At 52.6% G+C, this 24776-nt stretch overlaps 1 protein-coding gene across 3 annotated transcripts in view; it reads right to left on the bottom strand.

Moving 5' to 3' along the window:
• Nucleotides 1-1578: 1578 nt before the first annotated feature.
• The window catches only part of poln (polymerase (DNA directed) nu), a 479439-nt gene continuing 456241 nt past the window's right edge, over nucleotides 1579-24776 (bottom strand). For all 3 annotated transcript variants that reach the window (XM_038805894.1, XM_038805895.1, XM_038805896.1), the window contains 3 exons: nucleotides 11987-12054; nucleotides 2836-2897; nucleotides 1579-2721 (listed from right to left, as the gene is read on the bottom strand). In XM_038805894.1, coding sequence (XP_038661822.1) covers nucleotides 2638-2721; nucleotides 2836-2897; nucleotides 11987-12054 — 214 coding nt within the window. In that variant the 3' untranslated portion in view covers nucleotides 1579-2637. The remainder of the gene's footprint in view (nucleotides 2722-2835; nucleotides 2898-11986; nucleotides 12055-24776) is intronic.

Below are 24776 nucleotides of genomic sequence, written 5' to 3'. Positions count from 1 at the left end.
TTTTTCTTGTTAATAGATCTTATAATTTATAAATCCCAAAGGTGTTACTCAAGTTCTATCCTTTTGGGGTCAGTAGCTCTTCCTCCTCATTTTCATGGTTTATGGTTAGTAAGACAGGTAATCATCTGGAATCCGGTTTGCTCAGCAAGTAACATCTTAATAGAAAGAGACAGTGCTGACTATCTGTACAATAGCATTTCAGAAGGTTACTTGGTAAAGTTCTTCATGAGCCACAGCATGATTGAATGTGCAAATAGTGCCATTATTACTGAATTATGGGCGGCACGGTAGCACAGTGATTAGCACTGTTGCTTCACAGCGCCAGGGTCCCAGGTTCGATTCCCCGCTAGGTCACTGTCTGTGCGGAGTCTGCACGTTCTCCCCGTGTCTGCGTGGGTTTCCTCCGGGTGCTCCGGTTTCCTCCCGCAAATCCCGAAAGACGTGCTCTTAGGTAATTTGGACATTCTGAATTCTCCCTCTGTGTACCCGAACAGGCGCCGGAATGTGGCGACGAGGGGCTTTTCATAGTAACTTCATTACAGTGTTAATGTAAGCCTACTTGTGACAATAAAGATTATTATTATTAATCATTATGCTTGTATATGCAAAAATTATTTTTTCAGAAACAGTTTCAGAGTATTCACCTATTGAAGTATTTCATTTAGATAAGTACATAAAATCCCTACAGTGCAGAAGGAGGCCATTTGGCCCATCGGGTCTACACCGATCTTCTGAAAGAGCACTCTGCCTAAAAATGGAAAAAGACTTGTGCGGAGCTTAAGTGCCAGCATGAAACTGCTGGAACAAATGGCCTTTTCAGTGCCATAGAGACGGTGTTATTGTATATAATGTTCCCATAAGCTTTACATGCCAGTGAATGTACTGCTCGTTACACTACTTTGTCTGACCTCGAAGGAGGGCAGAGTCGATCAGCGGGATCTAGAGTAAAATACAGCCAGAATACAAATGAGCCGAGTCAGCAGATTTAATGAGGAGAACGTTCTGAAATACTTACACCACAAACAAATCACTAAACACACAACACAGGAGTTGTGAAGCAACTTGAGAATATTTCTGATCACTTCTAACACTGTAGGCTGGACTTCTACACTTTGTTTTCTTGGCAAGGTTTAAGGGCTGCTGGGGTGCGTCACACAGCCAGATGCTACCTAGAATCACCAATTCTGTGCCTTGCATTCACTCATCGTTGCTTTTTGAAACATAACAGAAATTTTCCTCTCTGTTCTCACAAACTTTCCTTCCCACATTCTGCCTTCTGAACCCTGCGGCAGCGTTTCACACTGTCTGGGAGGGCTGGCTGGACAGCTAGAACATCGCTGTGCCATTTACTCCGTATTCACCCTTCACTCTGACATCAATATTACACACACTATTACACTCCCGAAATAAATGCAACAGCCCCATCGACACGTGGGAATTGCTTGCCTTAGAATGCACAATCTAGAGGAAGAGCATGCGCGAAGGCGCCTATCACCGCGAGCGTCGTAGCGGAGGCCAAGCGTAAACAGCGGCCGGAGAGCGCAGAATCCAGAGCGTCCCACCCACCCGCCCACTTCACCAAACATCACCCGCCAAACCTGTGGCAGAGTCTGCGGATCCAGGATCAGACGATTCGGCCACCGCAGAACCCACCTCGCCGGAGTGGAAGCATGTCACCCTCAATCCTGAGGGACTGCCCGAGAGAGATTACACACGCTGAATTAATGTGAATTGGCGTGAGATGGGAAATCTGTCCGGTTTTCCCCACTGTGGAATATCACACCCAGCGACCACCCTTGGAGAATCCGTGTTGCCTCATTTTTCACTGGTCCAAATCCTCAATCAGTCATCAGACCTGATGTGGAGATGCCGGCGTTGGACTGGAGTGAGCACAGTAAGAAGTCTTACAACACCAGGTTAAAGTCTAACAGGTTGGTTTCAAACACTAGTTTTCGGAGCACTGCTCCTTACTCAGGTGAATTGGACTTTAACCTGGTGTTGTAAGACTTCTTTCTGCAGTCATCAGACCAACAGAGCCGAGTGTGCCCAAGGCAACCATCACAGTGACCAGATGAAATTATTTCTACATTTAAATTCAAAATGTTTTAATTTAAACAGGAGATTGGGAGAGCGTGGAACCTGCAATATCGGGACATCATCAATTTTTACAAAATCTTACTTTCTCCTGGTTTTCTGTCGAATAAACAATTCTTCGCCGGAGCCCCAAATTGGTGAGGCGGATTGGGGTAACGAGCTGTATTCACGTACATTCTGCTGGAGTCCTCAGCATTGGCCCTTTCAAACACAACCACATTCACTGCACGGATGAGGAGCAAGCGCAGGAGGGGAGATATTAATTATTTCCCAGCAAAAACCTTCAACGGCAGTGTTTCCAAACAAACTATGAGGAAATAATCTGCTTCATTGCACAGTGCTATCAACTGGATACTTAGAAACATTTCTGCTGATCAACATCAATTGAACAGAATCCATATAACCTGGTTAAATAAAAACAGTTCAGCATTCCTAATTTCGTCCCAAGCTACAGTAAGTAAGTGAAAGGAAAGTTATAATGCCATTAAGATGACTGTGCTTCATAAAGCACTGGCTAATATCCTGAAGCAGGTATTGACGCTGTTAGCGACTGGCTGTTTCCACATCTTGCAACACTTCCATTGAACCCCAAGACTTCCCATAGGAGAGGGACACTTTTAAAGGGACCTGTGGAGAACAGAACACATTTCCTGTGATCGAATTAATAATTAGCAACATGTATTTCTTTCAATCTCATGGGAAACTGTAATTAAATTAGTGCATTGCAGGGGAGGACTGTACCTTCAGATACACTCCCAGGGCCTCCACAGATTGCAGCGATTCCATGGTGCCTTTAACAAGTCCTACAATTGGAAAAAGAATAGTGATTTGCCGAAGCAGACTAAACTTTGGTTCAAATTTAGCAACGAGTCAATTATATCCTGCTAATATAATAGCAGCATGGTAGCATTGTGGTTAGCACAATTACTTCGCAGCTCCAGGGTCCCAGGTTCGATTCCGGCTTGGTTCACTGTCTGTGCGGAGTCTGCACATTCTCCCCGTGTGTTTGTGGGTTTCCTCCGGGTGCTCCGGTTTCCTCCCACAGTCCACAGATGTGCAGGTTAGGTGGATTGGCCATGCTAAATTGCCCTTCGTGTCCAAAATTTCCCTTAGTGTTGGGTCGGGTTACTGGGTTATGGGGATAGAGTGGAGGTGTGGGCTTGGGTATGGTGCTCTTTCCAAGAGCCGGTGCAGACTTGATGGGCTGAATGGCCTCCTTCTGCACTGTAAATTCTATGAAATTTCTATAATGAAAATTAGTAGGGGCAGATTTCAGTTCATATTAATTCTGTAGGAACAGGACAAATTTGTATCAAATTGTTTTAAAGGAGGTGCTAAAAGATATCACACATCATCAAATCTAAATGTTACTTTAGTATTTAGTATTTAGTAATCATAGTCTGGTGGATTGTCATCTTCGACACATATTGAACGTGGAAAGGGCGTCTGCACTGATCAGATTAGCAGGAGGTCAGGTCGACGTTAATGAGGGAAATGCCTGCCCCGAGTGTGCTCTTGTTGGACAGGTGGTGCTTTGGGAGGGCAAACGTTTGGTGGGGCTGCAGCTAACGGAAGATGGCTTGCAGTCTTTGAAGGGAAGGTTCCCTTTCTAGAGGTGGCTGGTGGGTAGCACGTTACTGAAGCAACAGACAGCAAGGTTCTCAGAGCTCCCAATGGGAGAGCTTGTTGAGCAAGTGAGGAACAGGAAGCAGATCTGCTTTCCTGTGGATGGGTGTGGAATTTAGCTAAAGGGTGTGGAGAGACGTGGGGAGGCAAGCCAATCCCCGTTCCATTGTTCTTAGGATCTGGGGAAAAAGATTAATGGCTTCACGAGGACTGGGATGTCACGATGGCGCAGTGGTTTGCACTGTTGCCTTGTGGTGCCGAGGACCCGGGTTCGATCCCGGCCCCGGGTCACTGTCCATGTGGAGTTTGCACATTCTCCCCGTGTCTGCGTGGTTCTCATCCCTACAACCCAAAGATGTACAGGCTGGGTGAATTGGCTGCGCTAAATTGCCGCTTAATTGGAAAAAAAAATGATGCACTCTAAATTTATTTTAAAAAAAGATTTCATGAGGACAGCGAACAAAGAATCATTAAAAATAAGAGCAGTGAGTGCCGGCTGAAGTATGTTCCCTGGGTCAAGGCCACCCCCAAGGCCACCCCGATTCTCCCCTCCCCCCTGCAGCCAGCCAGCCCACCCCCCACACTCTTCTGACAGAGCACCGAGGCAGGTTGTAATATTGTGCACAGGTGTTTAATGTGAAAATATATATACAGCTTTGTGCCCTAGGCCCTAATGCTATACTGTGCCCTGCACCCATGCCAACTTAACTGGTGTCTACCTTTCTGGCCTTATGGGCCCTAACGTTTTGTCTAGGTGGTTCCCAGATGGTACATCAAGAGTAGAGGCGGCCTGCAGGACACATGATTCCCACCCTCCCTGTGATCTGGGTCCCCACTGTCAGCCATCTTCTGGGGCGACCGGGCCTGGATGAACCCGGCTACTACTCGGGTGTCCCAGGTGGCGTGGTGCTGCCCATGTGATGCACCAGGGACAGGGCAGGGGGGGAAGGCGAGGTGCTGCGGTGTTCCGGCATGGGCCCCATCATCTCCCCCTTTCTCAGGCTGCCCGACGGTGCGATGGGGGGGGAGGGGGGGGGGTGGAGACGGGTTGTGGGGCAAGGCACTCCCTCGGGAGTTCCTACTGCCACCTGATGTATTGGAGCACATGTGTGGTGCGCACAAGAGAATGTCCCAGGAGCCTTTTCACTAAAATGCCCATCTGTAGTGAGTGTCTCTGGGATGGTGGAGGGTGTTGGAGACTGCTGTTACGGGAAGTCAGTGTTATCCCTGCCAGAGTTCCGGGGTCGATGACTCCCGTCCTCGGCCGCGTCGGTGCTGTCTCCGTCGCTGGTCGACACCAGGGGTTCCGGCTGTGGCTGGAGTCGAGGGCGGGGGGCACCAGAAGGGCCTGACCCCATCACCACAGGCTCCTGCAGGACACAAGACAAGGTGCGTGATTGCATCGCGGGCCGGGGGGGGGGGGGGGGGTAGTGGTGTTGGAGATGTCTTGGGGGTGAGGGTGGTGTGTGTGTGAGGGTGGTGAGGGGGTGAGAGTGGTGTGAGTGTGAGGGTGGTGAGGGGGTGAGAGTGGTGTGAGTGTGAGGGTGGTTGTGGGGGTGAGAGTGGTGTGAGTGTGAGGGTGGTGAGGGGGTGAGAGTGGTGTGAGTGTGAGGGTGGTGAGGGGGTGAGAGTGGTGTGAGTGTGAGGGTGGTTGTGGGGGTGAGGGTGGTGTGAGTGTGAGGGTGGTGAGGGGGTGAGAGTGGTGTGAGTGTGAGGGTGGTGAGGGGGTGAGAGTGGTGTGAGTGTGAGGGTGGTGAGGGGGTGAGGGTGGTGTGAGTGTGAGGGTGGTGAGGGGGTGAGAGTGGTGTGAGTGTGAGGGTGGTGAGGGGGTGAGGGTGGTGTGAGTGTGAGGGTGGTGAGGGGGTGAGAGTGGTGTGAGTGTGAGGGTGGTTGTGGGAGTGAGAGTGGTGTGAGTGTGAGGGTGGTTGTGGGGATGAGGGTGGTGTGAGTGTGAGGGTGGTTGTGGGGATGAGGGTGGTGTGAGTGTGAGGGTGGTTGTGGGGATGAGGGTGGTGTGAGTGTGAGGGTGGTTGTGGGAGTGAGAGTGGTGTGTGTGTGAGGGTGGTGAGGGGGTGAGAGTGGTGTGAGTGTGAGGGTGGTTGTGGGGATGAGGGTGGTGTGAGTGTGAGGGTGGTGAGGGGGTGAGAGTGGTGTGAGTGTGAGGGTGGTTGTGGGGGTGAGGGTGGTGTGAGTGTGAGGGTGGTTGTGGGGATGAGGGTGGTGTGAGTGTGAGGGTGGTTGTGGGAGTGAGAGTGGTGTGAGTGTGAGGGTGGTTGTGGGGATGAGGGTGGTGTGAGTGTGAGGGTGGTGAGGGGGTGAGAGTGGTGTGAGTGTGAGGGTGGTTGTGGGGGTGAGGGTGGTGTGTGTGTGAGGGTGGTGAGGGGGTGAGGGTGGTGTGTGTGTGAGGGTGGTGAGGGGGTGAGAGTGGTGTGTGTGTGAGGGTGGTTGTGGGGATGAGGGTGGTGTGAGTGTGAGGGTGGTTGTGGGAGTGAGAGTGGTGTGTGTGTGAGGGTGGTGAGGGGGTGAGAGTGGTGTGAGTGTGAGGGTGGTTGTGGGGATGAGGGTGGTGTGTGTGTGAGGGTGGTTGTGGGGATGAGGGTGGTGTGAGTGTGAGGGTGGTTGTGGGGATGAGGGTGGTGTGTGTGTGAGGGTGGTTGTGGGAGTGAGAGTGGTGTGAGTGTGAGGGTGGTTGTGGGGATGAGGGTGGTGTGAGTGTGAGGGTGGTTGTGGGGATGAGGGTGGTGTGAGTGTGAGGGTGGTTGTGGGGATGAGGGTGGTGTGAGTGTGAGGGTGGTGTGGGGATGAGGGTGGTGTGTGTGTGAGCAGCGTCGGCTCTAGGGTTGCTGGCGCCCCGGGCAAGCTGAACTTCGGCGCCCTTGGGGGGGGGGGGGGGGGGGGGGGGGCGGAGGGGGGCGGGGCCGGGGGGGCGGGCCGGGGGGGGGGGGGCCAAGGGGCGGGGGGGGCGGACCCGAGGGGGGGACGGACCCGAGAGGGCGGCGGACCCGAGGGGGGGCGGACCCGAAGGGGGGGCGGACACGCAGGGGGGCGGACGCGGGGGCGGACCCGAAGGGGGGGCGGACCCGAGGGCGGGGCGGGGGACGGACCCGAGGGCGGGGCGGGGGGGCGGACCCGAGGGCGGGGCGGGGGGCGGACCCGAGGGGGGGCGGGGGGGCGGACCCGAGGGGGGGGCGGGGGGGTGGAGCCGAGGGGGGGCGGGGGGGACTGAGCGGGGGGGGGGGGCGGACCGAGCCGGGGGGCCGCCCTGGGGGCGGGTGGCCACCGTGCATGCGCTGGCAGGCACCGGCCCAACTGCGCATGCGCGGGACCCGAGTCTCTGGCGCCCCCTAGCACATGGCGCCCCGGGCGACTGCCCGAGTTGCCGGTGCCTTGAGCCGGCCCTGTGTGTGAGGGTGGTTGTGGGAGTGAGAGTGGTGTGTGTGTGAGGGTGGTTGTGGGGATGAGGGTGGTGTGAGTGTGAGGGTGGTTGTGGGGATGAGGGTGGTGTGAGTGTGAGGGTGGTTGTGGGGGTGAGAGTGGTGTGAGTGTGAGGGTGGTTGTGGGGATGAGAGTGGTGTGAGTGTGAGGGTGGTTGTGGGAGTGAGAGTGGTGTGTGTGTGAGGGTGGTGAGGGGGTGAGAGTGGTGTGAGTGTGAGGGTGGTTGTGGGGATGAGGGTGGTGTGAGTGTGAGGGTGGTTGTGGGGATGAGGGTGGTGTGAGTGTGAGGGTGGTTGTGGGAGTGAGAGTGGTGTGTGTGTGAGGGGGTGAGAGTGGTGTGAGTGTGAGGGGGTGAGAGTGGTGTGAGTGTGAGGGTGGTGAGGGGGTGAGAGTGGTGTGAGTGTGAGGGTGGTTGTGGGGGTGAGAGTGGTGTGAGTGTGAGGGGGTGAGAGTGGTGTGAGTGTGAGGGGGTGAGAGTGGTGTGAGTGTGAGGGTGGTGAGGGGGTGAGAGTGGTGTGAGTGTGAGGGTGGTTGTGGGGGTGAGAGTGGTGTGAGTGTGAGGGTGGTGAGAGTGGTGTGAGGATGGTGTTGTGGGGGTGAGGGTGGTGTGAGTGTGAGGGTGGTTGTGGGGGTGAGGGTGGTGTGAGTGTGAGGGTGGTTGTGGGGGTGAGAGTGGTGTGAGTGTGAGGGTGGTTGTGGGGGTGAGGGTGGTGTGAGTGTGAGGGTGGTTGTGGGGGTGAGGGTGGTGTGAGTGTGAGGGTGGTGAGGGGGTGAGAGTGGTGTGAGTGTGAGGGTGGTGAGAGTGGTGTGAGGATGGTGTTGTGGGGTGGGGGGGGGGGGGTTGACACACACGTCACAGGAAACCTCCTAACTCAGCGGGGTCTCACTTCCTCGCATGATGTCGAACTCCAACCCCGGCGATTGCCCTTCCTTCAGGCCCGCCGACCACGACCAGTGTCCTCTGCTCTGCGACAGACAGCTTCAAACCCCTTCCGCAATGCACAATCTAGGCTCTAGCCTACAGCCACTCTCCTTAAAGCAGAAGCTGGCAGAGAATGAAAGAATAAACTTCCTGAGAGCTGTACTGGATTGTCAGTCTAGATTGAGTGCTCAAACCTATGGAGTGAGACTTGAACACGCAACCTTCTGACTGAAAAGGCAAGAGCACTGTACACAGTGCCACAGCTTACAGGCCATGATGTGGAGATGCCGGCGTTGGACTGGGGTGAGCACAGTAAGAAGTCTTACAACACCAGGTTAAAGTCCAACAGGTTTGTTTCAAACACGAGCTTTCGGAGCACGGCTCCTTCTTCAGGTGAAGAAGGAGCCGTGCTCCGAAAGCTCGTGTTTGAAACAAACCTGTTGGACTTTAACCTGGTGTTGTAAGACTTCTTACACAGCTTACAGGAGAGGAGAGGGGAGCTCCGCATTACATTACAAACTCTGACACTAATGAACAATACACATACCATTTGCAGAGACAGGACAAGTGGTACTGGTGACGGCAACGTTCCGCGGCATTTGCCATTTCCTCTTCCTTCACTCTTTTGATTTAACTATCAGTCGCTCAGCATTTTATTCCAACACAAGCACAAGCAACAGCAACTCCTCTGAAACTGATGGCAGTGACACTACTGCAATTACACGTTACGTGTCAGTCACTGGACAGGTCGTTGAGGTTCAACTCGCAAAATTGGAGCCGAGGGGGGGCGGGGGGGACTGAGCGGGGGGGGGGGGCGGACCGAGCCGGGGGGCCGCCCTGGGGGCGGGTGGCCACCGTGCATGCGCTGGCAGGCACCGGCCCAACTGCGCATGCGCGGGACCCGAGTCTCTGGCGCCCCCTAGCACATGGCGCCCCGGGCGACTGCCCGAGTTGCCGGTGCCTTGAGCCGGCCCTGTGTGTGAGGGTGGTTGTGGGAGTGAGAGTGGTGTGTGTGTGAGGGTGGTTGTGGGGATGAGGGTGGTGTGAGTGTGAGGGTGGTTGTGGGGATGAGGGTGGTGTGAGTGTGAGGGTGGTTGTGGGGGTGAGAGTGGTGTGAGTGTGAGGGTGGTTGTGGGGATGAGAGTGGTGTGAGTGTGAGGGTGGTTGTGGGAGTGAGAGTGGTGTGTGTGTGAGGGTGGTGAGGGGGTGAGAGTGGTGTGAGTGTGAGGGTGGTTGTGGGGATGAGGGTGGTGTGTGTGTGAGGGTGGTTGTGGGGATGAGGGTGGTGTGAGTGTGAGGGTGGTTGTGGGGATGAGGGTGGTGTGTGTGTGAGGGTGGTTGTGGGAGTGAGAGTGGTGTGAGTGTGAGGGTGGTTGTGGGGATGAGGGTGGTGTGAGTGTGAGGGTGGTTGTGGGGATGAGGGTGGTGTGAGTGTGAGGGTGGTTGTGGGGATGAGGGTGGTGTGAGTGTGAGGGTGGTTGTGGGGATGAGGGTGGTGTGTGTGTGAGCAGCGTCGGCTCTAGGGTTGCTGGCGCCCCGGGCAAGCTGAACTTCGGCGCCCTTGGGGGGGGGGGGGGGGGGGCGGAGGGGGCGGGGCCGGCGGGGCGGGCCAGGGGGGGGGGGCCAAGGGGCGGGGGGGGGCGGACCCGAGGGGGGGACGGACCCGAGAGGGCGGCGGACCCGAGGGGGGCGGACCCGAAGGGGGGGCGGACACGCAGGGGGGCGGACGCGGGGGCGGACCCGAAGGGGGGGCGGACCCGAGGGCGGGGCGGGGGACGGACCCGAGGGCGGGGCGGGGGGCGGACCCGAGGGCGGGGCGGGGGGCGGACCCGAGGGGGGGGCGGGGGGGCGGACCCGAGGGGGGGGGGGGGGGGGTGGAGCCGGGGGGGGGGGGGGGGGGACTGAGCGGGGGGGGGGGGCGGACCGAGCCGGGGGGCCGCCCTGGGGGCGGGTGGCCACCGTGCATGCGCTGGCAGGCACCGGCCCAACTGCGCATGCGCGGGACCCGAGTCTCTGGCGCCCCCTAGCACATGGCGCCCCGGGCGACTGCCCGAGTTGCCGGTGCCTTGAGCCGGCCCTGTGTGTGAGGGTGGTTGTGGGAGTGAGAGTGGTGTGTGTGTGAGGGTGGTTGTGGGGATGAGGGTGGTGTGAGTGTGAGGGTGGTTGTGGGGATGAGGGTGGTGTGAGTGTGAGGGTGGTTGTGGGGGTGAGAGTGGTGTGAGTGTGAGGGTGGTTGTGGGGATGAGAGTGGTGTGAGTGTGAGGGTGGTTGTGGGAGTGAGAGTGGTGTGTGTGTGAGGGTGGTGAGGGGGTGAGAGTGGTGTGAGTGTGAGGGTGGTTGTGGGGATGAGGGTGGTGTGAGTGTGAGGGTGGTTGTGGGGATGAGGGTGGTGTGAGTGTGAGGGTGGTTGTGGGAGTGAGAGTGGTGTGTGTGTGAGGGGGTGAGAGTGGTGTGAGTGTGAGGGGGTGAGAGTGGTGTGAGTGTGAGGGTGGTGAGGGGGTGAGAGTGGTGTGAGTGTGAGGGTGGTTGTGGGGGTGAGAGTGGTGTGAGTGTGAGGGGGTGAGAGTGGTGTGAGTGTGAGGGGGTGAGAGTGGTGTGAGTGTGAGGGTGGTGAGGGGGTGAGAGTGGTGTGAGTGTGAGGGTGGTTGTGGGGGTGAGAGTGGTGTGAGTGTGAGGGTGGTTGTGGGGGTGAGAGTGGTGTGAGTGTGAGGGTGGTTGTGGGGGTGAGAGTGGTGTGAGTGTGAGGGTGGTGAGAGTGGTGTGAGGATGGTGTTGTGGGGGTGAGGGTGGTGTGAGTGTGAGGGTGGTTGTGGGGGTGAGGGTGGTGTGAGTGTGAGGGTGGTTGTGGGGGTGAGAGTGGTGTGAGTGTGAGGGTGGTTGTGGGGGTGAGGGTGGTGTGAGTGTGAGGGTGGTTGTGGGGGTGAGGGTGGTGTGAGTGTGAGGGTGGTGAGGGGGTGAGAGTGGTGTGAGTGTGAGGGTGGTGAGAGTGGTGTGAGGATGGTGTTGTGGGGTGGGGGGGGGGGGTTGACACACACGTCACAGGAAACCTCCTAACTCAGCGGGGTCTCACTTCCTCGCATGATGTCGAACTCCAACCCCGGCGATTGCCCTTCCTTCAGGCCCGCCGACCACGACCAGTGTCCTCTGCTCTGCGACAGACAGCTTCAAACCCCTTCCGCAATGCACAATCTAGGCTCTAGCCTACAGCCACTCTCCTTAAAGCAGAAGCTGGCAGAGAATGAAAGAATAAACTTCCTGAGAGCTGTACTGGATTGTCAGTCTAGATTGAGTGCTCAAACCTATGGAGTGAGACTTGAACACGCAACCTTCTGACTGAAAAGGCAAGAGCACTGTACACAGTGCCACAGCTTACAGGCCATGATGTGGAGATGCCGGCGTTGGACTGGGGTGAGCACAGTAAGAAGTCTTACAACACCAGGTTAAAGTCCAACAGGTTTGTTTCAAACACGAGCTTTCGGAGCACGGCTCCTTCTTCAGGTGAAGAAGGAGCCGTGCTCCGAAAGCTCGTGTTTGAAACAAACCTGTTGGACTTTAACCTGGTGTTGTAAGACTTCTTACACAGCTTACAGGAGAGGAGAGGGGAGCTCCGCATTACATTACAAACTCTGACACTAATGAACAATACACATACCATTTGCAGAGACAGGACAAGTGGTACTGGTGACGGCAACGTTCCGCGGCATTTGCCATTTCCTCTTCCTTCACTCTTTTGATTTAACTATCAGTCGCTCAGCATTTTATTCCAACACAAGCACAAGCAACAGCAACTCCTCTGAAACTGATGGCAGTGACACTACTGCAATTACACGTTACGTGTCAGTCACTGGACAGGTCGTTGAGGTTCAACTCGCAAAATTGAATGGTATCCAGGTTTGAGAATAAACTCACCTGCTAGTTCCTGAATCTGGGAATCTTCAACCTCAAACAGCAGCTCATCGTGAATCTGAGCTACTAACCTAGAACAGAGAGTTCAGGTAAGTTTAGACTGAAACAATTAGTCCTAGATTTTATGAACATGGGTGTTCTAGATAGGTGCAAAGTCTGTTTAGCATTCTCTCTGAGCACTGTTACCCCACTGATCTTTAATGTATTCGTCTGAGATATCCCATACCTCACTGCCCAGTTTGCCTATTTCCTCACAAACAAGACAGGTGCAAGGAAGGTTTGAAAGGTAGCCTGAGCAAGTGCTTTCGAGGGCAATTGCTGAGTTGAGGTTCTGCAAGTGGGGTGGTTAGTTGGTAATAATAATTATCTTTATTAGTGCCACAAGTAGGCTTACATTAAAACTGCAATGAAGTTACTGTGAAAATCCCCCAGTCGCCACATTCCGGCACCTGTTTGGGTACACGGAGGGAGAATACAGAATGTCCAAATCCACCGAACAAACACATCTTTTGGGACATGCGGGAGGAAACCGGAGCAAACCCAGGCAGACACGGGGAGAACGTGGAGACTCCTCAAAGACATTGACCCAAGCGGGAATCGAACCTGGGACCCTGGCGCTGTGAAGCAACAGAGCTAAGCATTATGCTACCGTGCCGGCCTAATTCAGATGGATGATGGGAGGGTGTTTCCTGCAAGCACAATAGTCAATTCAATAGGTCATTCAGGAAGATACCCAATTTCTAAATGTAAACAAATGCTGTTTGCAGCTGAACTCTGTCAGGTGGCGAGGCGTGATAAACTGGGATTGTTCTCAGAGCAAAGAATAATAAGGAGAGATTTAAGAGGTGGTTTGAAAATGAGTCAGGTGATAATCGGGTGAATAAGGAGAAAGGGTTTTCACTGGCAGAAGGGTCAGTAATCAGAGGAAATAGGTTTTTAAATAATTGACTGAATAACCTGAGACAAGATGAGGAGAAATGTTTTTATGCCATGAATTGTTCTGATCTGGAATATGCTGCCTTAAAGAGCGATGGAAGCAGGTTAACCTACTGTAAAATCCTAGAATTGCCACATTGAGGAATCAAGAACTCCTGGACTGATTGCAGAGTTTTTGCCCCCTACTGTTCTACTTGGAGCCCAACTTACCCTCAGAACTTTATTTGTACTCACTGGCTCTAAACTCCACTGAACAGTACTTTCTTTGCCTATGTAGACAGTGTATGTTTTAAGTTATGAAGTAACTTGAGTATAGGTGAAAAGAAGAGGCATGTTGTCGAAGCTTTGCATCTTGCACTCATCAGCACAGACACAAGAATGCCAAATTTCCTTTTGTCTGCAGAGAACATGTCCTTGCGTATTAATGCATGTGGCTTCTGGCAAGCAGGCGTGAGCCACATTGTGAGCCCAACTGATAATGTGAAACTGGTTTTTAGTGTCATTCTCAGCACACTCAGGATTGTTCAGCAAGTGCTGTCCAACCGCCGAAAGACACCCAACGTTAAACATTATGGACTGTGTTCTCACAAAATGGGGCTATGTCCCCACGCCGGTGTAAAAACTCTGGCGTTGGACTCCGGAGATTCCTCAAAAAAATATAAACCTTCAGGGGGCTGGTAGGGACCCGGAGTAATTCACGCAGCTTCAGCTGCGGGTACGTGCCCCCGCACTTCCGTTTTCCAGTCCGCGCATGCGCACGGAGGCGGTCTCCAGCGGCCGCAACGAATGCCATGGCGGACTCGGACCATGGAGGCAGCTCCGAAATATAGGCCCCCCCCAATAGGCCGTGCGCCCTTGCACAGACCGGCCCGATCTGTCCCCCGGCCGCCCATAAGGCCCCCCCACCACCACCGTGCCCAATCCCCCTGCTCCCCACCAGGGTGGTTGGAACCATGTCATCAGGAACTCAGCCAGCTGGGAGCAGAGGATCGCTGGACAAGCCTCTGGCAATGGCATCCCCGGCTGGGGGGAGTAATTCGCGAAAACGCCGATTCTTGGGTCCCGGAGAATCGCCGGACCGGTGCCAGGCCCAGTTTCGGCACGAAAATTGATTCTCCGCCCCCGCACCAAACACGATCTCGGCACGGGGCTGCAGAGAATCCAACCCTACGTTTTGAGTTTTGCAAAATGGGCTGGTTGAGTACGGTCAGTTGTGTTTAACATCATACTGGAAATTGCTGTCCATGAGCTGACACAGTTGTGAGAAGCCTGTTCATTCAATAGGTGGCCACTTATGTGCTCAAAGGAAAGTTGTTGGAGAACATTCCAGTTATTGCTCATTGCACAAAGGAGCACTTCCTGATATCAGTCCTCAATTTATCATTTTAGATAGTTTGTACCCCGTTCCAATGTTCAACATTGAATGGATGCTCAGTATTAAGCCCCATTCCACAAAGTATCTTTACTTTGCATATATTGGCCTTAGCTGGGCTGCAGGATAGATTCACCAGAATGATACTGGTACTAAAAGGGTTAAATTATGAGGGCTGGTTATATAGATCAGACTTGTATTCCCTCATTTAAAAAAGATTAAGAAGCGATATAATTAAATATTTTATTTGATTGAGATAGACAGTGAGTAATTATTTCCTCTTGTAAGAGAGTGTGAACAAGAGGGCACACTATTCAAGCTCGACCATTCAGGGTGATGACAGGAAGCACATGGTGGTGGAAATCTGGAATGCTCTGCCCCCAAAAAGCTATAGAGGCTGAAACTTAATGGAAAATCACAAAACTCAGATTGATAGATTTTTGTTGGGCTGGATGTCAATTAAATGATTGAACAGACTTGAGGGGCCAAATGAAGAGGTTCAATGAAGAGTGCAGGAGAGCATGCCAGGAGCAACATCAGGCAGACCGAAAAATGAGGTGTCAGCCTGGTGAAGCTACAATTCAGGACGACTTGTGTTGCCAAACAGCATAAGCAGCAAGTGATAGAGCTAAGTGATTACACAATGAACACATCAGATCGAAGCTCTACGGTCCTGCCACATCCAGCCGTGAATGGTGGTGGACAATTAAACAGCTCACTGGAGGAGGCTCCATAAATATCCCCATCCTCAATGATGGAGGAGCCCAGCACATATGTGCAAAAGACAAGGCTGAACGATCTTCAACCACAAGTGCTGAGTGGATGATCCATCTCGGTCTCCTCCGGAGGTCCCCAGCATCACAGATGTCAGTCTTCAGCCAATACAATTCACTCCACATGATATCTATAACAGCTGAAGGCACTGGATACTGCAAAGGCTATGGACCCTGACAATATTCCGGCAATAGTATTGAAGACTTGAGCTCCAGAACTTGCCGCAGCCCTAGCCAAGCTGTTCCAGTGCAGCTACAACACTGACATCTACCCGGCAATGTGGAAAATTGCCCAGGTGTGGCCTGTACACAAGAAACAGGTCAAATCCAACCCAGCCAATTACCCCACTATCAGTCTACTCTCCATCATCAGCAAGGTGATGGAAGGAGTCATCAACATTGCTATCAAGCGGCACTTACTCAGCAATATCCTGCTCACAGACACTCAGCTCCTGACTTCATTATAGCTTTGATTCAAACATGGACAAAAGACTGAAATACCAGAGTGAGGTGAGAATGACAGCCTTTGACATCAAGGCAGCATTTGACCGAGTGTGACATCAAGGAGCCCTGGCTAAACTGGAGTCAATGGGAATCAGAGGGAAACCTGGAACAAAGGAAGATGGTTGTGGTGGTTGGAGGTCAATCATCTCAGCTCCAGGACATCATTGCAGGAGTTCCTGAGGGTAGTGTTCTCGGCCCAACCATTTTCACAGTAACTTCATTGCAGTGTTAATGTAAGCCTATTTGTCACAATAAAGATTATTATTATTACTACTGAGCTGCTTCATCAATGACCTCCCTTCCACCACAAGGTCAGAAGTGGGGATGTTTGCGGATGACTGCACAATGCTCAGCACCATTGAAGCAGTCCACGTGCAAATGCAGCAAGGCATAGAGGTACTCGTTATCAAGATGTTCCAGGGATGAGTGTAGGGCCAGGGAGATGGCGTCTGCTGTGGACCAGTTGCAGCGGTATGCAAATTGCAGTGGATCAAGGCATTCTGGGAGTATGGAGTTGATGTGCCTCATGACCAACCTCTCGAAGCACTACATAGATGTCAAGGTCACCTGACGGTACTCGTTGAGGTATGTTGCCCGGTTCTTCTTTGGCACCGGTATGATGGTGGTCTTCTTGAAGCAGGTGGGAACCTCGGAACAGAATAGGGAGAGGTGGAAGATATCTGTGAACACACCCGCTAGTTGGCTTGTGCAGGATCTGAGTGCACGACCAGAGACTCCATCAGGACCGAGGATTCACTTTCAAAAAGGCCGATCTGACTTCGGAAGCTGTGATGGTAGGTATGGCTGTGTCCGAGGCTGCTGGGGCAGTTGACAGCGGACTTAGATTCGGATGTAAAAGCTACAATGGGTGGCACGGTGGCACAGTGGTTAGCACTGCTTCCTCACAGCTCCAGGGACCGGGTTCGATTTTGGTCTTCAGTCATTGCCTGTGTAATGTTTGCACATTCTCCCCGTATCAGCGTGCGTTTCCTCCAGGTGCTCCCGGTATCCTCCCTCAGTCCAAAGATGTGCAGGTTAAGTGGGGTTCTGGGGTAACATGGGAGTGGGTATTGGGCCGAGGTAGGGTGCTCTTTCAGAGGATGGGTACATGCTCAATGGCTTTTCCTTCTCCACTTGCGGGATTCGACGAATTCTATGGAATTTCAAAATTTGGAGATGACGCAAAGGTTGGAAGTATTGTGAACTGTCAGGATAGTGTAGAACTTCGAAAGGAAATAGACAGATTGGTAGAATGGGCGAACAGGTAGCAAATGTAATTTAATGCAGAGAAACGTGAAGTGATTCATTTTGGCAGGAAGAGTGAGGAGAAAAAATATAAAATTAAGGGTACAAAGAATTAAGGGTGCAGGAGCAGAGAATTGAGAAACGAGGGTGCAGGAGCAGAGAGACCTGGGGGTATGTGTGTGTAGGTGGCAGGAGAGTCTGAGAATGTAGTTAACGGAGAATATGGCATCTTGGGCTTCATAAGTAGAGGCACGGAGTAAAAAGGTTTGGAGGAGCTGGGGCTGTTCTCCTTGAAGAAGCGAATGTTGAGGGGTGAATTAATAGAAGTGTTCAAAATTATGAGGGATCGGGGCAGCACGGTGGCGCAGTGGGTTAGCCCTGCGGCCTCACGGCACCGAGGTCCCGTGTTCGATCCCCGCTCTGGGTCACTGTCCGTGTGGAGTTTGCACATTCTCCCTGTGTTTGCGTGGGTTTCGCCCCCACAACCTAAAAATGTGCAGGGTAGGTGGATTGGCCACACTAAATTGCCCCTTAATTGGAAAAAATGAATTGGGTATTCTAAAATTTAGAAAATAAATAAATTCTGAGGGATCTGGACAGAGTAGATGGGGGTGGAACTGTTTCCACTGGTGGAAGGATCCAGAATCAGAGGACACCAATTCAAGGTGGCAGCACGGTAGCCTTGTGGATAGCACAATTGCTTCACAGCTCCAGGGTCCCAGGTTCGATTCCGGCTTGGGTCACTGTCTGTGCGGAGTCTGCACATCCTCCCCGTGTGTGCGTGGGTTTCCTCCGGGTGCTCCGGTTTCCTCCCACAGTCCAAAGATGTGCAGATTAGGTGGATTGGCCATGATGAATTGCCCTTAGTGTCCAAAATTGCCCTTAGTGTTGGGTGGGGTTACTGGGTTATGGGGATAGGGTGGAGGTGTGGATTGGGTAGGGTGCTCTTTCCAAGAGCCGGTGCAGACTCGATGGGCCGAATGGCCTCCTTCTGCACTGTAAATTCTATGAACTAAGGTGATTGACAAAAGAAGCAACAGCAACATGATGCTGTGACTTTTTTACGCAACGAGTGGTTAGGATCTGGAATACACTGCCTGAGAGTGCAGTCGAGCAGACTTAATCATGGCTTTCAAAATTATTTAAAGGCTATTATCTGAAAGAAAAAGGAAATTGCGGCATTAGAGAAAAAGGCAGATAAGTGAGACCAGGCAAGTTGCACTTGCAGAGACCTCGCATGTACGTGATGGGTCGAATGGCCTCTTTATGTTCTGTAACTCTTTTCTGATTCAATGACTATTTTTTAAAGGACAGACGGGGCTATTTCTGTCAGGTTGGTTTCCTGATTCAGACAGACATCAAGGTCAAGAGGGTCTGAGTCCAATCAGAAGACAAGAGAGGAACAATGCAATAAACCCCAGGCAAACCTTTTGAGTCTTGAACTGGCAAAATCCTTGTTCAATCTGCCCATGTTAAGGCCAGTACCTCACAAAATCTCAGATTCAAACATGTGCTCGGAGGAGGGGGAACGGGAAGGGGGTGGAGGTGGACATGACTGGTATCTGACAGGTGTCTAAATGCATCTCCAATAACTGCTGCCTCTGTCTGTGGAGCTCCCTGAGAGAGGCTGAGAGCATCAGGAGGTCAGAAATGACAATTTTCCAAATAGCAAGATTTGCAGGTGTCTCTCGGCCCACCTGCGTACAACAAGGATAACCTTTAGGAATGAGAAACACTGTTGGTCCATGAATATGCAGCATGTTTGAGAAGGGAGAGGTACCACTGAGTCACAGCTGACAGAACGGAGGTCGAGTGAGAGTGGGTCGCAGAGAACTGTAAGCTCTATTTTTATCCCGATGACCTTAAGATGCTTTGAACAATCTGACCTTGCCAGCTCACTTGTAGCATCTGACATAACAAGTTAGTTTCAAATGCTCTTCAAATGCCAGCTGCCAGCCTTAATAGATGAAGGCTGGGAAGATGCTGATCTGCATTGGTCTCGTCCAGGTTACTGGGTGTGACGTCAGTGTCTTTCGGAACGTTCAGCAAAGCAGCCGTCATTCCGTATCCAGCTTACTCTTCTCTTTATCTTCCCCGAGCAGTTGTTAGTTTGATTGAAAGGGCCGCCCAAGTGATTGAATTCTGTCACATTTTTGCTTCCCAAACCAGAAGGTGCATCAATTCCTCTTGCTGTCTTCAGCCACTCTATGGAAAGCACGAGCGAGTGATTCCGCACGGTCAATCAGCTGCTTTGACTCTCTTAATTTAGGGTCATCCACAAGTTTAAGTTCAATATCACCAGCGAATGGAAGCGAGTTAATGATTTGTCAGATATGGAAAGACTAAACAGTAAATTCCATATATAATCTCGTACAATGCATGGCAGATTCAGGGTCATGAGCTTTCCCAAATATACCGTAGTGTAGAAAGACACATGCTGCCCTGACACCATTAGTACTCTCCTCTCTCTCGTCACCTTGGGAAAACTCTGCAGTAGAATTTACAGCACCGAAACTGGGCATTCAGCCAAATGGGTCTACAGTGGTGACTATTACAGTGGTGGCTATGCTCCGCACGAGCCTCCTCTCATCCCACTTCATCTCACTCTGCATATTTTTTTCATTCCTTTCTCTCTCATGTAGAAAAGAGCATGAGAAGAGCGGAGACACCGGATAAAAGAGCACGTGGAGGGATGAGGCACAGCATCAAAGAGCAAGAGGAGAGCAGATTAGGGGCTGGTTTAGCACACTGGGCTAAATCACTGGCTTTTAAAGCAGACCAAGGCAGGCCAGCAGCACGATTCAATTCCTGTACCAGCCTCCCCGAACAGGTGCCGGAATGTGGCGACTAGGGGCTTTTCACAGTAACTTAATTTGAAGCCTACTTGTGACAATAAGCGATTTTCATTTTCATTTTCAGACGAAGCACTGTATAAAAGAGCACGGGGAGAGCTTTTCTGTGCTGACGGTAATTGTTTTAAGATCCTCTTCCCCTTTACGTCTTGATTTTTCAAGTAGCATTGGGAGGTTTTCAAAGCGGAGCGGCACGGTAGCACAGTGGTTAGCACTGTGGCTTCACAGCCCCAGGGTCCTGGGTTCGAATCCTGGCTTGGGTCACTGTCTGTGTCCCAGTGAGAGGGGCTAGAAAATTCCAGCCATAATACCTGTTCAATGTTTCCGCCATTTCTTTGCTTCCATTACTAATGCTCCAGGCTCAGTCTCTGGAGCCCTGTGCTTGCTATGGATACTTGTTTCCTTTTTAAATGCGTCCAGAGATTCTGAATATCAGTTTTTTTATATTTCTAGCTAACTTTCTCTCATACTCTAATTTCTCCCATTTGATTATTTATTCGTCATTCTTTCCCATTTCTTAAAACCTGTCCAATATCCTGACCTACTATTAATTTAAGAATTGTACAGTGTTTCTTTCAATTTGATCCTCACTTTAGTCTCCTCAAAGAACCTTTCCTCAGCAGACATTTGCTAAGAGTTATTAAATATCTTTTTCAAGTTCCATTTAGCCAACACTGTCTTCATATCCTTACAATTAACTTCATTTAGGTTTAAGACACAAGTTTTAGACCCACCTTTTAACCTTCAAACTGAATGTGAAATTCCATCATGTTATGATCACTGTCTCCTAGAGGCTTTTTTACAATAAGGTTATTGATTAATCCTGTCTCATTGCACATTACCAGGTCTAGATAGTCTTGGCTCCAGAATGTACTGCTTGAAGAAATTGTCAAAAATACATTCTATAAACTCAAAAGTCCAAGAAATTTTTGTCAATCTGATTTGCCCAATCAACAGGTTGATTATAGTCACCCATTAGAATTGCCAGTATTGCCATATCTTTCTTACATGCTCCATTTATTTGCACCTATATACTCAGCCGCAAAGTGTAATTACTGTTAGGCGTCGATAAGCTATTCCCACAAGTAACCTCTTACCTTTACTACTTCTTGGCCGGGATTCTCCGAGCCTCCGCGCTGCAATCACGCCCGGCGCGGGGGCGGAGAATGGGGTGTCGGACCCACGATGCCTTCCGGCGATTTTCCGGTGACCGGAGAATTGCCGCCGTCGCATGTACGCGGTGATGCGGTGCCAGTCGGGGGCAGCTGAAAGAGGCCCCCGCGGTGATTCTCCGCGGACGATCGGCTGAGTTCCCACCGGCGTGGTTCACATATGGTTCCACCAGGCGGGAACTCGGAGTCGCGGCTGCGATGGCCGTCCTGGTGGGTGGTGGGTGTGGGGGCGGGGGGATCCGTCACCGGGGGGGCCTCCACGACGGCCAAGCCTGCGATCAGGGGCCACCAATTGACAGGCGCGCGCAATCTGGAGGGGGGGGCTACTTCCTCAGCGCCAGCCCGCTGTGTGGGTCCACCATGTTGTGTGGGGCCAGTGCCGCAGGCGGCCGCCGTGCACACGCACGGACCCGTGGACGGAAGTGCAGGGTCCCGTATCGGCAGCCGGAACTTTCTAGAAAAAAGTCTGCAGTGATTCGCGCCTGTTTTCTTGTGGGCGTGGGGGACATAGCCCCATTATTGGGGCTATTATCGCTTGCGGGATTCTCCTACGAGCCAAGGTAATCTCTCACTACTTTACTAATTAACAGAGCTACCGAGCTACCTGTCATTTTGAAATGTCAAACACCCTTCAATATTCAGGTCCCAGCCTTGGTCACCCCGCAACCATGGCTGGGATTCTCCGACCTCGTGCCGGGTCGGAGAATCCCCGGGGAGGGAACGCGGGAATCGCACCCCGCTGCCGGCATCCCGATTCACCCCGCCGAATCTCGGGCACCCGCGGGATTCCCGCCGCGCCTGTCGGGGGCCGTTGAAAGCGCATCCCCCCCCCCCGGCAATTCTCCGGGCCCCGATGGGCCGACGAGTTTGGCCAAGTCCCGCCGGCGTGGGTTACTCAGGTCCCACATGGCGGGACCTGGAAGGTGAATCTGCGGGGGCCATCCTGGAGGGGGGGCCCACGGTGGCCTGGCCCGCGATCGGAGCCAACCACGCTAGTTCTGTAGGGGCCTATTTTACTCTGCGCTGGGCCCCTGTAGGGCTCCGCCATATTGCCCGGTGGCCGGCACGGAGAAGGGAACCCCCACACATGCACGGAATCACGTGGCCATGCCGCGCATGCGCGGAAATAGGCTGGTCGGAGCGCGCATGCCTGAACTCGCGCCGTCTGTTACGCGCCGGCTGGAGCTGCGGGGACCACTTTGCCGCTGACCTAGTCCCTGAGGAAGGGGAGCATTCCCCATTATCGGGGACCGTTGACGCCGGAGTGGTTTGCGCTGCTTTGCACGCCAGCGTGGGGACACAGCCCCATTATTAGAGCATCCCGCCCTACATCTTTATTTTTATCTATGCTAAAAATTAATTCATTTTGTTATGAATACTGCGTGCATCAGATACAGCGCCATTAACTCAGCCTTTTTCCCATTTTTGTAATCTCTGGCCATATCTGTTTGTACACTGAAATGTGTACTCTCTATCCCTTCCTCACACATTCTGGCATGATTCTGCCAAAAGTGTGGTAGCGAGCGAGAATTGCCGTGTGCTTCCCGATGCTCGGCCCGGCGAGAACATCACTGCAATACAACATCATTGGTCCATTTAAGAAGGCCCCATGGGACAGTGCTCCCCGATTCGCCGGGACAGTGCTCGCCAGCCCCCGCTAACAAGATTGAGCAGCACTTAAACAGCACTTGCACAGCCAACCCCACTCAGCTCGCAGCCATGGTGCCGAGACGACCGGCCCCTCGATTCGGGAATGCAGTCCTGGGAAGGCTTTTAGAGGTGGTCGAGGACCGGAGGGATGTTTTGTTCCCTTGAAGATCCTGGAGGGTGAGCCTAAAGGGCAGCCAGTGCCAACTGGGATGGTGGCAGTGGCCGTCAATTCAGGAAGTGTGACCAGGAAGACTGGCGTCCAGTGGTGTAAGAAGATCAATGACCTACACCTGGCCACAGAGATGATTTGGCACCACCCCCCCCACCCCCACGAGCCTGCCCTGGCACTGCCCCCGCTCTGCACCATGCTGCACCCTGGCCCACCCATACTTACCCCTCCCCAAATACCTCTCTGAAACGTTCTACCCCTCCACAACTACACCCCCCTAAGAACTCCCCCACCCCATAGCGCTGAAACACATGTGCGGCTAACGATGCCTCTCTGTGTCTCCGCGGGATAAGTTGTCCCACAATTTTCAGGAGAGGGATCAGACTGTGCCGGACATTAAAATCCTTACCATCTTTGAGGAACGGGCTCTGGAGGTTACGGGGGTGACCGAGGACAGAGCAGGCATCAACACAGAGGTCGGCGCTCGCCGCAGAGGTGAGGATCCACCGGGCCCCACCCAGATGGACTGTTACATGTGAGTTGTTATTGCAATGCTGAATGACCCAAACCTCCTACTGACTGCGTGTCCATTCTCCGCAGGTCCTCCAGCCGATGGCTCCGGCCCATCCTGGGTTGTCCTCCACCTTGACCCCATGAGACCACCTCGGAGGAGAGCTCCGTGGATGTCATCATCAACATGTCACAGTTGTCATCCCCACCCTCCACCACCGCAGGGACACACATCTCAGTGAGCAACATTAGTGGACAGGCTTCTGGGGCACATTCTGGTGAGCATGGTTTTGTGAAGGGGAGGTCGTGTCTCACTAACTTGATAGAGTTTGTCGAGCAGGTTACAAAGATGATTGATGCAGGTAGGGCAGTGGATGTTGTCTATATGGACTTCAGTAAGGCCTTTGACAAGGTCCCTCATGGCAGACTGGTACAAAAGGTGAAGTCACACGGGATCAGGGGTGAGCTGGCAAGGTGGATACAGAACCGGCTAGGTCATAGAAGGCAGAGAGTAGCAATGGCAAGGTGCTTTTCTAATTGGAGGGCTGTGACTAGTGGTGTTCCACAGGGATCAGTGCTGGGACCTTTGCTGTTCATAGTATATATAAATGATTAGGAGGAAAATGTAACTGGTCTGATTAGTAAGTTTGCAGACGGCACAAAGGTTGATGGAATTGCGGATAACGATGAGGACTGTCAGAGGATACAGCAGGATATAGATCATTTGGAGACTTGGGCGGAGAGATGGCCCATGGAGTTTAATCCGGACAAATGTGAGGTGATGCATTTTGGAAGGTCTAATACAGGTAGGGAATATACAGTGAATGGTAGAACCCTCAAGAGTATTGACAGTCAGAGAGATCTAGGTGTACAGGTCCACAGGTCACTGAAAAGGGCAACACAGATGGAGAAGGTAGTCAAGAAGGCAGACGGCATGCTTGCCTACATTGGCCGGGGCATTGAGTATAAGAATTGGCAAGTCATGTTGTAGCTGTCTTGAACCTTAGTTAGGCCACACTTGGAGTACAGTGTTCAATTCTGGTCACCACACTACCAGAAGGATGTGGAGGCTTTAGAGAGGGTTCAGAAGAGATTTACCAGGATGTTGCCTGGTATGGAGGGCATTAGCTATGAGGAGAGGTTGAATAAACTCGGTTTGTTCTCACTGGAACGACGGAGGATGAGTGGCGACCTGATAGAGGTCTACAAAATTATCAGGGGCATAGACAGAGTGGATAGTCAGAGGCTTTTTCCCAGGGTAGAGGGGTCAATTGCTAGGGGGCATAGGTTTAAGGTGCGAGGGGCAAGGTTCAGAGGAGATGTATGAGGCAACATTTTTACACAGAGTGTTGTGGGTGTCTGGAACTCGCTGGCGGAGGAAGTGGTGGAAGCAGGGACGATAGTGACATTTAAGGGGCATTTAGAAAATACATGAATAGGATGGGAATAGAGGGATACGGACCAGGAAGTGTAGAAGATTGTAGTTTAGTCAGGCAGCATGGTCGGCACGGGCTTGGAGGGCTGAAGGGCCTGTTCCTGTGTTGTAGTTTTCTTTGTTCTAAACACCCTTCACAACAACCAGTATAACTCCTCTGTGCCTTTCTTCCGCT

The sequence above is a fragment of the Scyliorhinus canicula genome, chromosome 8, assembly GCF_902713615.1.
Source record: "Scyliorhinus canicula chromosome 8, sScyCan1.1, whole genome shotgun sequence".
In the NCBI taxonomy this organism is placed as follows: domain Eukaryota; kingdom Metazoa; phylum Chordata; class Chondrichthyes; order Carcharhiniformes; family Scyliorhinidae; genus Scyliorhinus; species Scyliorhinus canicula.
The sequence above is the reverse complement of the archived record's forward strand: the minus strand, read 5'-3'. Positions and strand labels throughout refer to the sequence as shown.